The sequence below is a fragment of the Tamandua tetradactyla genome, chromosome 14, assembly GCF_023851605.1.
Source record: "Tamandua tetradactyla isolate mTamTet1 chromosome 14, mTamTet1.pri, whole genome shotgun sequence".
Classification (NCBI taxonomy): domain Eukaryota; kingdom Metazoa; phylum Chordata; class Mammalia; order Pilosa; family Myrmecophagidae; genus Tamandua; species Tamandua tetradactyla.
This window is the reverse complement of record NC_135340.1, coordinates 63321644-63337777: the sequence shown is the minus strand read 5'-3', so window position 1 is coordinate 63337777 and position 16134 is coordinate 63321644. Positions and strand designations below refer to the sequence as shown.

The 16134-nt window shown below is 43.3% G+C and overlaps 1 protein-coding gene across 1 annotated transcript in view; it reads left to right on the top strand.

Moving 5' to 3' along the window:
* The first annotated feature begins 3696 nt into the window (after window positions 1-3696).
* The window catches only part of SHC4 (SHC adaptor protein 4), a 134421-nt gene continuing 121983 nt past the window's right edge, over window positions 3697-16134 (top strand). The window contains exon 1 of the mRNA XM_077127818.1: window positions 3697-5224. Coding sequence (XP_076983933.1) covers window positions 4640-5224 — 585 coding nt within the window. The 5' untranslated portion in view covers window positions 3697-4639. The remainder of the gene's footprint in view (window positions 5225-16134) is intronic.

The following is a 16134-nucleotide window of genomic DNA, read 5'->3' as shown; positions in this document are numbered from 1 at the left end:
CTCTAGGGAAACAGCCTGTCTCCATTTGTGTGAGACTGGGCCCTGCCTCCAAGGACCAAGTTTTTCTCACTATCTCACTTCCCCATCCTTAAAGTCATGTTTTGACCTCTGCTGAGAGCTTTATATAAATATTGTCTTATGGAAATTCTTTCCCAAACAGAGCTTAGGCATTGTTTGCATTCTTCATTAATGGGCTGTCAGAATCATCCTGGTATTGTTCAATGAAAATTCGCTATGGTAGGTCTGCTTTGTGATAGAAATGGTAAAGGTGGGCTGTAGTAAAGGTCCTTGGCCCGTACTCTACTTTTTCTCAAAGAAGCAGTTGGTGCACACTCCCCCAGACTCACTTCTGCCTAATTCTATCATCCACCTCCCCATACCCTCCTCCACCCCAAAGCCCATAATGGGTTAACTTCAAAAGCTGGACAGTTTCCTTTCTTCTCCCACCCCCTCTTCCAAGAAGTCCTAGCAGGACCTGACTAATTCCAGCATGGGCCCCCCTGGCCCAGCTCTTCCCTGAATCTGCCTGTTCACCCAAGATGCTCAGCCAGAGTGGGCTAACCCTTGAGAAGTCACGATGTTGATTCACAGCAGGCACTCTTACCAGGGATCTCAAAACAAAGGAGGCATGTGGCAGTGGTTACAGCAGAACCCTGCTTTCCAGTGACAGGGATGAGAGGGTTTAATGGTTTTGCGATGGTTTAATGATAATGTTTTTTTTTTTTTCTTATCTAATATTCATGTTTTTGCTTCTAACAATCTTATGAATTATCTAGGGTGAATTTCTGTGGGAAAAGGTAGCAGAAACTAACATTTCGTGAGCATTAGGTGGGAGATAGGTGCTTACAGACACTGGTTCATTTCACATGATTCAGAGTATGATGTAGGAGTTAGTCACTGCTTTGTTCCATCACTGCTGTGTGTCTTGGACAAACCACTAAACCTCTCTGAATCTTGACTGTCTCTTTTGCAACATGGGAATGCTACACAGAGTTGCTATGAGGATTAAATGTGAAGTGCTTAGTTTAGGTCCTGTTCCAGAATAAGTACTCAATAGAAATGAGCTATTACTATTGTACTCATTTTACAGGTATGAAAACTGAAGCTCAGAGAGGTTCAGTAACTTGCTCAGAGTCCCACAGCTGGTTCTGTAATTTCCAGGCTAATGTTCTTCCTACCAAATTATGCTATTAAGGGCACAGAACTTGTGGGTAGTGGCCCAGCTACTCAGGTTTCTTGAGACATCTAATTGAGTATTATTTTCATTCTTGAGGAATTACTTTTGGGCTAAATATATTTTCCCTGGGAGTCGTGATGAAGGAGGGAATACAGAGGGGAAAAATGGGAGGTGGGAGAATATACTGTCGGGCCCCTCTCTGGCAGATCTGGTGAGGACAGGCTCAGGAGAAGTTTTCCCAACAATTCTAGAATCTCTAAGAAATCCCCAGCTCTCATACCATTAGCTCCATCATTTTTCTGGAGCTCCAGGGAGCATTGAGATGCCTGTAGCCCTTAACAAAGGCCCGGAATTTAGACTTGAGCTCCTCTGGTCCCTGGGAGGCAGCAGAGTACAGTGGCTACAAGTTCAGGCTTCTCAGTGAGGCAGAGCTGCTGGAGATATCCTGGCATATCATTCTCCAGCTGGGGTTCCTTGGCCAAATCACTGAACTTGCCCTGAGTCTTGTTTCCACAACTGTAGAGAGATGATGAAAGTAGGCTCAAGCCTCCAAGAGCTGCCCCTATGAGCTACTGGGGCAGCTTTTAGCCCCTGCCTTTGGGTTGAGAGAGCTGGCTGGGCTCCTGCCCATACCCAAATTGCAGATCTGGGTGTCTTTCACCTTCATGAAAGGTCTGGTGGAACTGCCTAGAAGAGCCAGTGTTTCCAGGGTTCTCAAGGACAGAGAGGTAACCCACAGCAGCCATAGCTGCTTTCTTTCCTTACATGCTCCCACCTGGTCCCTTCCCACCCCTCCCAGGGCTCTCTTCTTCTGAGGAATGGGGGTGCTCTGAGCCCCTGAGACCTGACACCAGCATGGAGCCTACATGGGTGGGCGGGCTCCCCTCGGAGCCTTTAGTCATGACTCAGTCCTTGAAGACCTTGACAAGTCAGCCATGCTGACTTCTGTCAGTCCCTCCCTTCTCCAGGCCCACGAGATTGTTAGCAGATTGCGTCTGTGGGCAGCGTTGACTTTTTCAGCTTTTTCCGTTTGGTGCTAATTTTTCTTTTTAATTAGCCAGACTGGCGTAGACTCTATACTGTGGAGGATAAGAGCACCGGCTGCCCAGTGGGGCAGACCTGTTCAAGCAGCCTTTCTTGATACTGCCAGGTATGTGCTCATTGAGACAAGCACGGTGCCAAGCACTTTACATGGACCAGGGTTATATCATAAGCCCTCGCAGCATCCTCATTAGCTGGGGATGAGGAAAATTGATGAGGAAATTCAGGTACCGAGAGGTAAAGTAACTTTCTCAGGGTAGCATTGCATAGGGTCGAGGCAACAAGGGATGGATATGAGGAAGGGGAAGAGAGAGGAAAGAGAAGAAGAGGGAGGGATAAGAGGTTAAAAAAAAAATGCTTTCTTCCCAATCTTGTCGAAATCCTGCCTTCTCAGCCCCAGAGGTGTGGGGTCCAACAAGCCTAGGCCGGTCCCTTTGCTTTTGCTTGAGGTGTGGGGGCAGGAGAAGGGAGTTAGCAAGGTTTAAGGGAAGGTTTATGGTGATGCAGGAAGGCCTTCCCAAGGAAAAACACATCATCCTCACAGGTTCGGCAGACAGAATGTAAAAAGGTGCATTATTTCTGAGGGGGAGCAGGAAGCCGGAGAGGATGTGTTTTCCCCTGGTGGCACTCAACCGTTTGACTCAGAAGCTGTGTTTGGATCCCAAGGGAGCTCAAGCCACCAGTGTCATGAATGCTCACGAATACTCATGAGCATAATCCAACCTTGTGGGCATCCCGCAATCCTGTGTTTACCAGTTTGTTTTGATTTTAAAATTGATGAGCAATTTCGCACACAAGAGCCACGGCCCCCTGAGAAATTTAACCTTCAGCAGAGATTTTCTTGTCTCTTTGTATATGTAATTGCCACCCCACCCCCACCCCCACCCCCACCTCCATGTTTTAGCCGTTTCTTCTTCTCCATTACTAAAAGTACCTGCATTTCCCCTTCCTGGCTCCATTTTTGGCTTCCTGCGTGCTAAACCTCTTGCAGTTGTCATCATGTCTTCAGAACGCATTTGATAGGTACAGGAAGTTGTATCAGACCGGAGATGGAACCAACAATCAATAGAAAAGGAACTATGTTTCTAAGAAAGATGTATCATGGCTTCCCACGGGAGTTGTGTACCATATATCTTAATATCTGTGGAACAATGGATCTAATTTTTACCTCCTCTGCTTGGCTTTCCCAGCCATTTCAACAAGGAAGAAAACAGATCTTTTAACCTGCTGCTCTCCATATTTCCTGATGATTTATAGTAAAGACTGTTCCCTTTTATCCCATTCATCAGACATCACAAAATTAAATCTACCTCCCCTCTCCTCACCCCCACCCTCCAGTTTTATTTCTCTTGGCTACTAGTTTAGTATATTTATGGTGTATGAGTCATCAAGCTGCCGCCGGATTGGATAAAGACCAAGCACCCCTGAGACCGTCAGTCAATTACAGCTATTCTGAGCTTCATTCACAGATTTATTAGCTTGCACACACAGAGAGAAATTCATTCAGCAAAGTTCATTCATAAAAATTTCAACACTCTGCTTTTCATCGTGTGCATCTCAGCCTTGTGCTGCAAATAGGCTCCGGAGAGAAGCTCCGAGTGGAGCCCAGGAGGGAGGGAAGCTCTGAGCGCGGGTGGGGAGGTGGGGCCGGCTGGGAGGGGATCCGAGGAACACGGACTATTGGCAAGTCCGTGAAACAATGCGGAGCAGCGCCCGTCGCTAGTACTCCTGGCTGGTGGCCCAGAACGGGATGCAAGACGAGATCTTCTAAGAGAAGGCAGCCATCAGGATCGCCGAACCCAGGCAGAAGGATCTTTGGGGCGCGCGCGCGCGCGCGCGCACACACACACACACACACACACACACACACACACGTATATATGTTTAAATGAACCATCGCTGGAACAATTAAAGGGTTAAATAGGCCAGGCTTGCTCCGCCCTGTGAGAGCCTTAGGGAGCAGGTTTGAAAGTTCCTGTGTGCAGCCGGGGAGGCCGAGGGAGGTGGGGGCGCTAAATATTTCGGTGCCTCCCCCAAGGCTAGCTATGCGGCGGGACCGGCTGGTTGGTGCTCGGCGATGGTCTGTGCCGAAGAGTTGGCCGTGAGCGACCCCAGCGGCCGGGAGCGTCCCTGGGTCCAGGCATTCCCAGCAAGGAATCCAAGACGAGGACACCGGGAGCTGCTGTCTGAGCCAGGGAGGGAGCGAAATCCGAGCTGGGGAGACCTTCTTCTTCTGAGCTGTCTGTCACCATTACGGGGCCGGGAGCCGATGCGGGCTGCCTGAGTGGCGAAAGCCAAGAGTTGGAGAGGTGGCCGTCGCGGGTCGGCCCGGGGCGGTAGGCGTTTGATTTCCGCACGGTTTATCTACCAGACGACCAGGCGATTTATGCAACAGTATCCTGTTTCAGTACTGCTAAGGCTATGCGAGAACGCAATCAGGACAGTCTGGCAGGACTCGTGCTGTATGTAGGACTCTTCGGGCACCCCGGGATGCTGCACAGGGCCAAGTACAGCCGCTTTCGGAACGAGTCCATCACGTCCTTGGACGAAGGCAGCCCTGGAGTTTCGGTCGGGGCCAAGGGCTCGCCGCAGCCTGTCTACCCAGCCCTGGCACCTCACCTGCCCGCTGAAGATGCCACCTTGGCGTCCCAGGAGAGCCCCACCTCGCTGTGCACCTTGATCCCCCGCATGGCGAGCGTGAAGCTGGCCAACCCGGCCACCTTGTTGAGTCTGAAAAACTTTTGCCTGGGTACCAAAGAGGTGCCCCGGCTGAAGCTCCAGGAAAATCAGGACCCAGCTCCAAGCAGCCCTGCTTCCCCGGAACCCAGTCTAAATAGGGTGGGGTCTGCTCCTCCACCTCAGCCGGACCTGGTGGGGCACAGGGCGCACATCCTCACTCACGGCGCCTGCCCCCTTCCCCGCCCCGGGGAGCCAGCCCCGGGAAGCAGGCAGGACAGACACTTTCTCCAGAACCTGTCGGGGATGGGCATGAACTACTATGTGAGGGTAAGTCCATTTCCCACTCTGCACTCCCTTGAAGGACTTGTGGGGAAAGGGGGTGCGGGGTTCTTCTCTGCTTTCTGCAAGGGGCTGCACATCAGCAGAGTGGGTTCGAGGTTTGGACAAGACATTATTCAACAGGACAAAGGGGCAGGGAGCTGGGTTCCCAGATTTCCCTACAAATGTCTGTAGTTAGACAACCTCTGGCTTAAGGGCATAGCCTGGTGCTAACTTGCCTGGAGTTGCCAGGTAAAGGGACAGTTTCTAGATGGAGGCAGCCGCGATGGTGCCTTCTTGTCCCCACGTGACCTAGCAATTCTGGCTAAGAAGAAACAAAGATTCCAAATCTGATTCATGATTGAAATCCAGTAGATGATACTGGCCATTGTATGTCAGTACCACAAGAGAGATTTCTGTGCTAGAGGAACGTATGGTGGGTAAGGGGCTTGAATTAATTTTAAAATTTAATTCAGCTTTAACAAGCACTTCTTGAATAATGGCTGAGTCTTCAACCTCATGCCAGGAGCCAGTCTTAGCTCTTCAGTGCCCATTTATTGCCTCTAGTGACCACGCTGTGTAAGTGGGCCTTGTCTGTGGGCCATGTGCAAAATTAAGGTCCATACAGGCCCTGCCTCTGTCGTTGCCCAATCCAGATCTGGGAAAAAGAATAGAAGATTTGGTCCTTCCCTTCTGGGGCTCAAATTTTAATTGGGGAGGCCAATGAATGCATGTGAAATAATAAGAGAACAATACTTAGCAATAGATCATCCCATGTGAGAATGCTGAAAGAATTCAGCAAAAGGGAAAGGTTGTGGTCTGGGATTCATTCACATGAGAAACTTTCAGAAGAAGGTACATCTAGAGGGGCAAAAGCACAAGTCAAGTGCAGGAGGCAGGATTCACTGCAGCATATGCAGGGGAGCATCTCATCAACTGGGCTTAATTGAAAGGGAAGGGAGATGTTGAATTGAAGAGTAGCGGATGACAGAGCAGCTGGCACAGGTTGGTGCCTGAACAATATGAGTTGGATAAAGACAAATAGAGATCACAGGTAGCAGGAGCGGAAGGATTAGTTGGCCAAAGCTCTTAACAGCCAAATGAGCAGTTTGTAAACACTCTAAATGGTAAATGAGAACGCTTATAAGTTCTTAGGCAAAATATGACCTGCTTTAAGAGGTGTGACAAAATCAATTTGTTGATTTATTTGAGGTGGATTGAGGCAGGGAAAATTAGAGACTGGAAGGCCAGTGGTAAGATAGTCTGGGAGTTCAGGCATGAGATGATAAGAACCTGGATAAAGGTGCAGACGAGGGAAATGAGATGAATTCAGGTGAGTCTGTAAGAGAGAGTCTGGTGGTTAATCAGACGATTTGAGATAGTACAAATAGTAAAATAGTGAAGATTTATTGGGCAATGGGCAGAATGATGAGTTTATTGTTGTCTGTGGTGGTTGGGGAAGATTATTAGTGAAGGATTGAAAGGAGTGAGAGAGAACTCCAAATTTAAGCTCAAGAATGAGATGAGTGATGTTGATGATAGAAACAGGGTTTATTAATTTCTTTATTAATTTCTAAAGAATCCTAACTTTGAAAGATGAAGGGTGAAGGGAACTCGGGAGTTGACTAGTTCAATGACACTTTGGGGAAACTGAGACCCAGGGAAGTGATTTTTAAGGGCACACAGGTGAATCAAAAGCAGAAGTCGATCTAGAATTCAAATCTCCTTGTGCCACCCTTGCTTTTTTCACCACAGTTTCCATCCTGGTTGAAACTCTTTTCTTCAGAATTCTTTCAGATGTGAATCCATTTAAAAAGTGGAGAGACAATGTATCATTTTACAGTAAAGACATCATACCAAATAAACCAAAAGTTTGATTCCTGCATTCCCATCTACAAGAAAAGGTACATAGGAAGTTTTAAATCAAAGCTTGCTTGGTGATGATGAAATCAGAGCAGAGAGATGTGATACATGTTCTTAATGGCTAGTGGCCAAAATGCTAGTGGACATAGGTGCATATTTTGTAGGTATAGGGCCCCATATTCTACTACTTTATCTATATCATGTGACTGCTCCCCTCTCTGCCCAAACACATTCACTAGTTCATTCTCCTTCATTCAATAAATATGTATTGGGAACCAGTTATGCAATAGGAACTGTTCTAGGCAATGGAAGGTTGGGGCAGGGGACACATCAGTGAAAATAGCAGACCAAGTCTAAGCCCTTATGGAACTTATGTTTTAGAGAATAGAGATAGGCTGTAAATGATTTAAAAAGTAAAATTTATATATATGTATATATATATATAAAGTAAATATAATGTTTCAGATGATGATAATTTCTACGGAGAGCAATAAAGCAGAGTAAGTGCAAAAGGCTTGGGTGTGGATAGAAGGTATTCCTTTGGAGTAGCATATTGCGTTATTATAGCTACCCTCTATTTTGTTTTCTTGCTTCTTTTTCTTTTCATTTACCCTACTTAGAGTTGACTTTGATATTCTTTTTGAAAAAGTACTCTTCTCTTGGCCTTATGATCAGAATTAATTATTCAGTAGAAGATACCGCATGAATCCTGAGCACCTATTTTGGAGTAATTTTTGCTGAAGCCCAGACCTTGACCCACCTGGAGGTGCCTTGAGGGAAGTGGGCTGGAAAACCACTTTTTGAGAGATACTGATCCAGGATTGGGATAGCCAGGCCCTGGGCTGAACAAGGTGGCGTGGTGGGTGACATCTGTAAAATGGAGCCAAACATAAGGCTAAGTTTCATTTCTTTGAGGTCTTCCCAAGTCACTTAATTCATCAATAGACATTCAGTGAAGAGCTCTGAAGTGCCCAGCATAGTGCAGTGGTAAGTGCAGAAAACACACGACCTGCTCAGCGCTTTCATCTCTAATTAAGAGGCTTGACAGAAGGCCTTAAAGGTCCCTCCTAGCAGCAGCACTGGAGGGGTCTAGGGCTCCTTTCTTCCCCTGGAGGTGCTTACAATGTTAGTTTACTTTCCTGCCTCAGCCTCTCAAATCGCTCACAATATTGTTCAAGACTAAATAAAGCAGAAGCTAACCACTGCTAATCCTCATGGCAACCCTTTGAGGATGGCTTCAGCTTCCAAAGTTTCTTTACAACTAGTAACTAGCAGAGTGAGGATTCAAATCCAGGTTTGTCTTACTCTGATGCTCATCTTCTTCCTGCCCCATCATTGTACGTCAAAGTTAGACAAGGAATCCTGGAAGTTTGTGATGGCTGTGTCATAGATGGAAGACCATGTTGTGCAGGACAGATTCATTATGGAACCATCCGTGGAACTTGCTTGGTTGCGTTCATCTGCATGATTCCAGTTTGCTCATTTCAGCTCATCCAAGCCCAACCATTTCCTCAGACAGAGCTCAGTCCACAAAACAATTATTGTAATGTGTTTGCCCACACAGGCGTTCTTGGGTATTGGGCTCATCGGCTTAGTGTGCCAATATGAATTTGAGTTTTTACTGCCTTTGTAATTTCACAGCATACTCTTCCATCTGTCCTCCCCTATCTGACATTGTATCTCATTCCTGAGCCAATAAACTAGTATTGTCTATCTCTAGACCAGATTTGGTCTACCATGATGTTGTGTCTGCACAAGTACTTTTTCTGCAGGAGATCACAGGTCTGGAAGATAGGAGATATGGCTTTCACATTAACTAGAGGTGTGACCTTAAGTGAGTCACTTCGCTTCTCCGAGCCTCATTTTTCATGTTTAAAATAAGTTCAAAGAAAATGCGTCAAGGATTCTGAGACTTCAGGTCTCTTTTCTTAACTGTCTGAAATGTCTTACTATTAGGATCTCTTTGGGTTAGAAAACAGGTCTGGGACTCTTTTTCTTTTTAAAAACATCTTCATGTTAACAGAGAAGAAAAGGAATGTCTTTCGAGATTGCATTAGCTTCCACCGTAGCACCCTTTCACCAACATTGAGTTACCTTCCCCATTAAAGCAGAAAGGGGTGCGCTGTGCCTCATACAGGCATGGGTGGAGATGCACAGAGGAGTCAGGTTGTGGACCAACATCAAAGTGTAGGATTCTGGGGGTGGGGTGGGGGGCAGACTGGTTCTGGGGGCAGGCCAGGGTTGGAAGTGGTGATGAACGGTGGCTTGGATGTGAGAAACATGGCATTACTCAAGGGGTCTAGTCCGCTGGGTGAGGCTGGGGCTTGGTGTCCAACATGTATAGCAGCAGAAATTAACCCTTCTCTAGTCTCTATGGACAAAAGCTGCTAAGAAGAAAAAAGCAGTGCTACGCATGTGGCCATTCTGGTCACCCTAACCTCAAAAGGGGAAATTTAGAAACCCCCTCACCCCCAGAGAAACAGTCCCATGGTTTACACAGAATAAAGTTAAACGCGGGCAGCAGGGTTCAAAACTCACTGCTAAAGGAAATGGCTTTCTGCTTCTGCTAATTTCCCTCTTCCCTAAGTTATTGGCAGTTAAGAGGGAGGTAGTGTGGGTGGGAGGAAATAATTCCAGCTAAAACTGACAAGTTGGAATAGAGGGTGTTATATTTTCCTTCCTGTTTCTTTCTTGGAGTATATGTAGAAATAGATTCTGCTAGAACTTAGAAAAATCCTGCCAGGTTTGACCTGTTCTTCCTACCACTCTCTTTAGACCCTCAAGCATCTCTCGATTCTTCCAGTCCTTCCTTGCCCTAGAGCAGGAACTGGAGGAAAGTCTTCAATCACCAAGACTCTTTCTTCTTTACAGTTGAAGAGCTTGTCCCCAAGCCACACATGATATAGTGGCAGAACCCAGACAAGGATTCCCCATTCTTTGTACAGCACTGTTTTCTCCCCCCACCTTGCTTCACCTTCCCTCTCTGAACTAATCAATACTGTACCAATTGTCTCTACTTGATTATAATGCCATGTGTTTTTTTAAAAAGATTATTAAGGAAAACGTTTGTCTAATATAATTGTCCTAAAATAGCAGTGAGAAGAAAAAAGAGGGCAAAGAGTAGTGATAAGGAGCCCAAAGTACACTTACCAATTTCATCCTTTTGTTTAAGGAGGTCCTTGTTGATCACAATGTGTCTGTGATGAGCATGGAATGGCCCCCATTTTATTTATCTTCAGAAAACCTTTGGAGACATTTCCCCCATATGATTTCTCTTCTTAAGTCAATTTTCATATTACTCTAAAGTTAATACCATGTCGTTACACAGATTGGATTAACCAACCTTGTTTCCCAATTTAACAGTTCCATCTCTAGGAATCCGATCTAAACGATGCGAGCAACTCACGGGGGTGTGGCTGCCTATTACCCTCACCCCACCCCCCTAACTAACAACAGGGATATGAGGTAGCAGTGGTTTCTTTCTCCACTCCTAGAAGATAAAAGCTTTGTGTCTCAGAGAGGTCTGGTCACCTTTGCATTGAAATATCAAGATCACAGTGACCAGAAGAAGCAGGTTTCAATACTGCCCACAAATAATCATTTCATGAAAAGATTGCTTCTGAAACAGGGGAATTTTGCAAATGGGTATTGGGAAAAGTCAAGAGAACTCACAGAATAGGATTTTTCATCAAGATTATTAATAGGGATCATCATATGATAGAATTGCAACTATAAGTTTGGGTGTACAAAATATGTTATTAAAATGTTTTCTTTATGTCACATGAAATCCACCTCTAAGCCATCATGCTATATGGCTGGCAATAACTTCAAATTTGGTCATCATTGCTCCGCCAATTTCTCACCAGGATCACATAGTAAATTAGGAGGCTTATTTTGCGTCCTTAAATGGGGGAAAGGACTTTAATCTTCAGTTCCTTGTTTTTGCCTAATAGTTCCCTGCAGGCAGGAAGCAGTGCTTCCAGACTCCACTTGGTTCACTAGACCCGTCTGGGAGCCTCTTGCTGAGCATCTGGTCTACCTTGGTGCCTCTCCAGCCATGCTCCCTTACACCCTGCCACTTCCTTAAGGCCAAGCCAGGATGAAGGGTTACAGTCTGCAATGCTCAGAGACCCACCAATGTCATCTATCCATCCTCTTCCCATTCATTTCTCTTGAATAACAGAAAGGGCAGATGGCTGAATCAAGGTAATGAAGCAATCTGCAACCAAAAGGTTGATGATGGAGGAAGGGCACGGAAGAAGGGCAACGGCCCACCTTTGGAAAAAAGTGCAGATAAAGAATTTGAAGCTGGAAAAAGGTGAGATGAAGTTAGAGTTGCTTCAATTTGTTAGGGTCAGACACTGGAAATCAAGATTCTGAAGGAAAAAGAGGCTGAAGGCAGTTCTTGGAGGGATTGGGAATTTTATTGCCTGTGGGAGGTTGCTGGAGGGAGGGGGAAGGAGAGAGGGAGACAGAAAGAGGAATGCACAGGACAGGCAGTGTCCGACCTAGAAAGGAATCTGGAGCACAGAATTTATAAATTGACAGTTTAGAGGGATGTTTTGTTTATTCAAATTAGAAAAACAATGATGCAAATTCTTGATTAATTGCCAACTTTTAAAAACCGAGAAATTCCACAGAGAACTCTGGATTTCTGGCTTCTCACAAGGTAGCAATAGTACTGAGCTTCACTGTTTTACATCATCTGTTTTGACCTGTGGTGTCAGAAGGAGGGGAAATTTCTAACCCCTTTGTCTTTCATATCCAATTCAGAATGCATGGAAGAAAAGTCCAGAGTATCTTCCTGAGCAGACAAACCAGGGCTTCTTTCTTTCATGTAGAGACAAAGAATGCTGGGGGCTGGGTGAGACCCAAGAGAGCATTCCTGCCTTCTTGACTCAGAAAGCCTTTTTCCATTCTGACAAAGTTGCAAAAAATGTTTCAAGGTAGAGAAACTCCAGGACTAAGTACAGCCTGTGCATATTTTGTGAAGAGCTTTTGAGTCAAAAGTTAGTTTGTAAGTCAGTTCTTTTGGGGCAATGAATTTTCCCAGAGAAATAATGTTAAAAGTTGATAAGCTACCTTATAAGGTTAGGGAGTGGATTAATGAGAAAATGTCTGGGAAAAGCTAAACATTGAGCCTATTGTAGGTCTCAGGGAGAGGGAGGAGATTCAAAGGTCCAGAGGTACCTCTGGGTAAAAAAAAAAAAAAAAAAAAAAATCTAATGTAACATTAAAATAAAAGAAAAAACATTTTATTGCAGTAATATGTATATAGCTCAAAATTTCCCATTTTAACCACTTTCAGGCATACAATTCAGTGGTATTAATTACAAAATATTGTGCTGTCATCACCAATATCTACTACCTGGACTTTTTCATCACTTCAAAGAAAAACTGCACTCATTAAGCGTTAACTCCCTCTGGTCCTCCAACTCCCAGCCCATGGTAACCTTTAATCCACCATCTGTCTCTATGAAATTTGCATTACCTGGTATTTCATATAAGCAAGATCATTTATTATTTGTCTTTTTATGTCTGGCTTACTTCATTCAACATGATGTCTTTAAGTTTCAATCATGTTGTAGCATGCATCAGAACTTCATTCCTTTTTACAGCTGAATAATATCCCAATGTGTCAATATACCACATTGTGTTTATCCATTCATTGATTGATGAACAGTTGGGTTGCTTCCACCTTTTGGTGATTGTAAATAATGCCTCTGTAAACATTGGCATACAAATATCTGTTCAAGTCCATGCTTCCAATTCTTTTGAGTACTTACTAAGAAATGGGGTTGGGCAAAAAAATTGAAATTAACTAAATTTGATTTTGGCATTTCAACATCTCTCCTTGGCATCCTTTTTTCCAGGCTGGCAGTGTCAAACTGGTGGAAATTTCTTCCCTAAGTCTTTCATATGGGGCCCAGTAGGGCCTGCTTTCCTCCTAAAATTGCCTACTATTCCTCCAGTAGTCAGATCTCCTATTTCCTCAATGCAGTGGAGTGAAAAGTATTTGCATTTTGAATGATGTTTATTTACTTACTTGAATCTTCTTTGAAGTATTTCTCAGACTATGCGAAGGACCACCTATATCAGTTAAAATACTGGTAAAAAATGCATATTCCCAGCCCCGAGCCTGGACTTATTCATCAAAATCCCTGAAGCTGGGGCCCAGAAATGTGCATGTTTTAATAAGCTCCCCATGTGCTTTTCTTCTTATTAGAGAAGTTGTGGGTATACAGAACAATCATGCATAAAATATGGGATTCCCATATACCACCCTATTATTAATACCTCGCCTTGATGTGGTATGTTGTTACAGTCGACGGAAGCACATTTTAATAATTCTATTAACTAGAGACCATAGTTTAACTTAGGGTTCACAGTTTGTATTTTTCTTCTAGTAACATATATACAGCCTAAAATATCCCTCCTTTTAACCACATTCAAATATATAATTCATTACTGTTAATAATATTCACAATATTGTGCTACCATCATCACCATCTATTACTAAAACTTTTCCATCATTCCAAATAGAAACTCTCCACATTTTAAGCCTTAACCCTCCATTCCTTCCTCCCACCCCTGGTAACCTATATTCTAATTCCGACTCTTTGAATTTATTGTAATTAATTCATATCCATGAGGAATATGATATTTGTCCTTTTGTGTCTAGCTAATTTCACTCAGCACGATGTCTTCAATTTGTCTTCCATGTTGTTGCATGTATCAGAATTTCATTCCTTTTTATGTGAGAGCTGATTTCTGAACTCTCAATTTGATTCCATTGATCTATATGTCTATCTCTGTGTCAGTACTGGACTGTTTTAATTACTGTGGCTTTGTAGTACTTTTTTTTTTCCGCATGGGCAGGCATCAGGAATCGAACCCAGGTCTCCAGCATGGCAGGCGAGAACTCTGCCTGCTGAGCCACCATGGCCCATCCTGTAATAAGTTTTACGATTAGAAAGTATGAGCCCTCCAACTTGATTCTTCTTTTTCAAGATGGCTTTGGATATTCATGACCTCTTACCCTTCCATATAAGTTCAATGATTAGATTTTCCATTTCTGCAAAGAAGGTTATTGGACTTTTGATTGGCATTGCATTGAATCTGTAAATTACTTTGATTAGAATTGACATCTTAGCAATATTTAGTCTTCCAGCCCATGTACACATAATGTCCACTTGTTTAGATCTTCTTTGATTTCTTTTAGCAATATTTTGTATTTTTCTATGTATGAGTCTATTACTTGGTTAGAGTTATTCCTAATATTTGATTCTTTTAGTTGCTTTTATAAATGGAATTCTTCTCTTGATTTCTTCTTCCAATTGTTCATTGCTAGTATAAAGAAAAACTACTGAGTTTTGGGTGTTGATCGTGTACCCTTCCACTTGCTGAATTCATGTTTTAGTTCTAGGAGCTTTGTTGTGGATATTTCAGGGTTTTCTGTATATAAGTTCATGTCATCTGCAAATAGTGAAAGTTTTACTTCTTCCTTTCCAATTTGGATGTCTTTCATTTATTTTTCTTGCCTACTTGCTCTGTCTAGAACTTCTAGTAAAATTTTGAATGACTATGATGACAGTGGACATCCTTGTCTTGTTTCATATTCTAGAGGAAAATATTTCAAAGTTGTGTATGATGGTAGGTGTGGTCTTTTCATTATGCTCTTTATTTTTTTGAGGAAGTTTCTTTCTATTCATTGTTTTCTGTATTTTTTATTAAGAAGAGGTGCTGGATTTTGTCAAATGCCTTTTCTGCAACATTTGACATGATTGTTTGGATTTCCCCTCCTTCGTTCTGTTAATTTGCTATATAACATTAATTGAATTCTTATGTTGAACCAATCTTACATACCTGAGGTCAATCCCACTTGATCATGGTGTATAATTCTATTACTTTGCTGTTGGATTCATTTTGCTAGTGTTTTGTTGAGGGTTTTTGCATCTATATTGATAAAAGATAATGGTCTATAATTTTCTTTTCCTGCAGTATCTTTATCTGGCTTTGATATGAGTGTGTGCTGGCCTCATAGAATGAAGTAGAGAGTTTTCCCCCTTGTTTTGGTTTGCTAAAGCTGATGAAATGCAACATACCAGAAGTAGATTGGCTTTTACAATGGAGATTTTTTAACTTACAATTTACAGTTCTAAGACTGAGAAAACATCCACATTTAGGCCTCAGCAGGATGATACCGTCTCTGAAGAAAGGCTGCTGGGGATCTTGGTCTCTGCTCTCAGATAATGAGGCACACGGTGATCATGCTGGTTTCACTGCTTCCAGCTTTTGGCTTCAGTGGCTTTCTCTCTCAGCTCCTCTGGGTTTTCCTCTCCAAACTCTGGGCTTTTTCTGTGTGTCTTTTATGCTCTTATAATGGATTCCAGTAAAAGGATTAAGACCGACCTTGAGCGAGGTGGATTACTTATCAGTTGAAACAACCTAGTCAAAAGTTCCCACCTAAAATAGGCCTCCACCTACAGGAATGGATTAAAAGAATATGATCTTTTCTGGGGTACATAAAAGCTTCACACCACCACACCTCTTCTTCAGTTTTCAGGAGAGTGTGGGCAGCATTAGTGTTAATTCTTCTTGGAATGTTTGGTAAAATTTCCTTGTGAAGTCATCTGGTTCTGGGCTTTTCCTTGTTGGGAAGTTTTTGATTACTGTACTGATTCAAACTCTTTAATAGTTATTGGTCTTTTGAGAGCTTCTGTTTCTTCTTGGGTCAGTATAGGTAGTTTGTGTGTTTCTAGGAATTTGTTCATTTCATCTACATTATCTAATTTTTTGGCAACCAGCTGTTCATAGTATCCTCTTATACTCCTCTTTATTTCTGTGGAGTCAGTAGTAACAGCCTCCTTTTCATTTCTGATTTTAGTCATTTTTTTGTCCTCTTTTTTTTTTCCTCCATCAGTCTAGCTAAAGGTTTGTCAATTTTGTTGATATTTTCAAAGAATCAAATTTTGGTTCTGTTGATTTTTGCTATTGTTTTTTCTTTTATTACTTATTTCATTTATCTCAACTCTAAACTGTTATTTCCTTCCTTC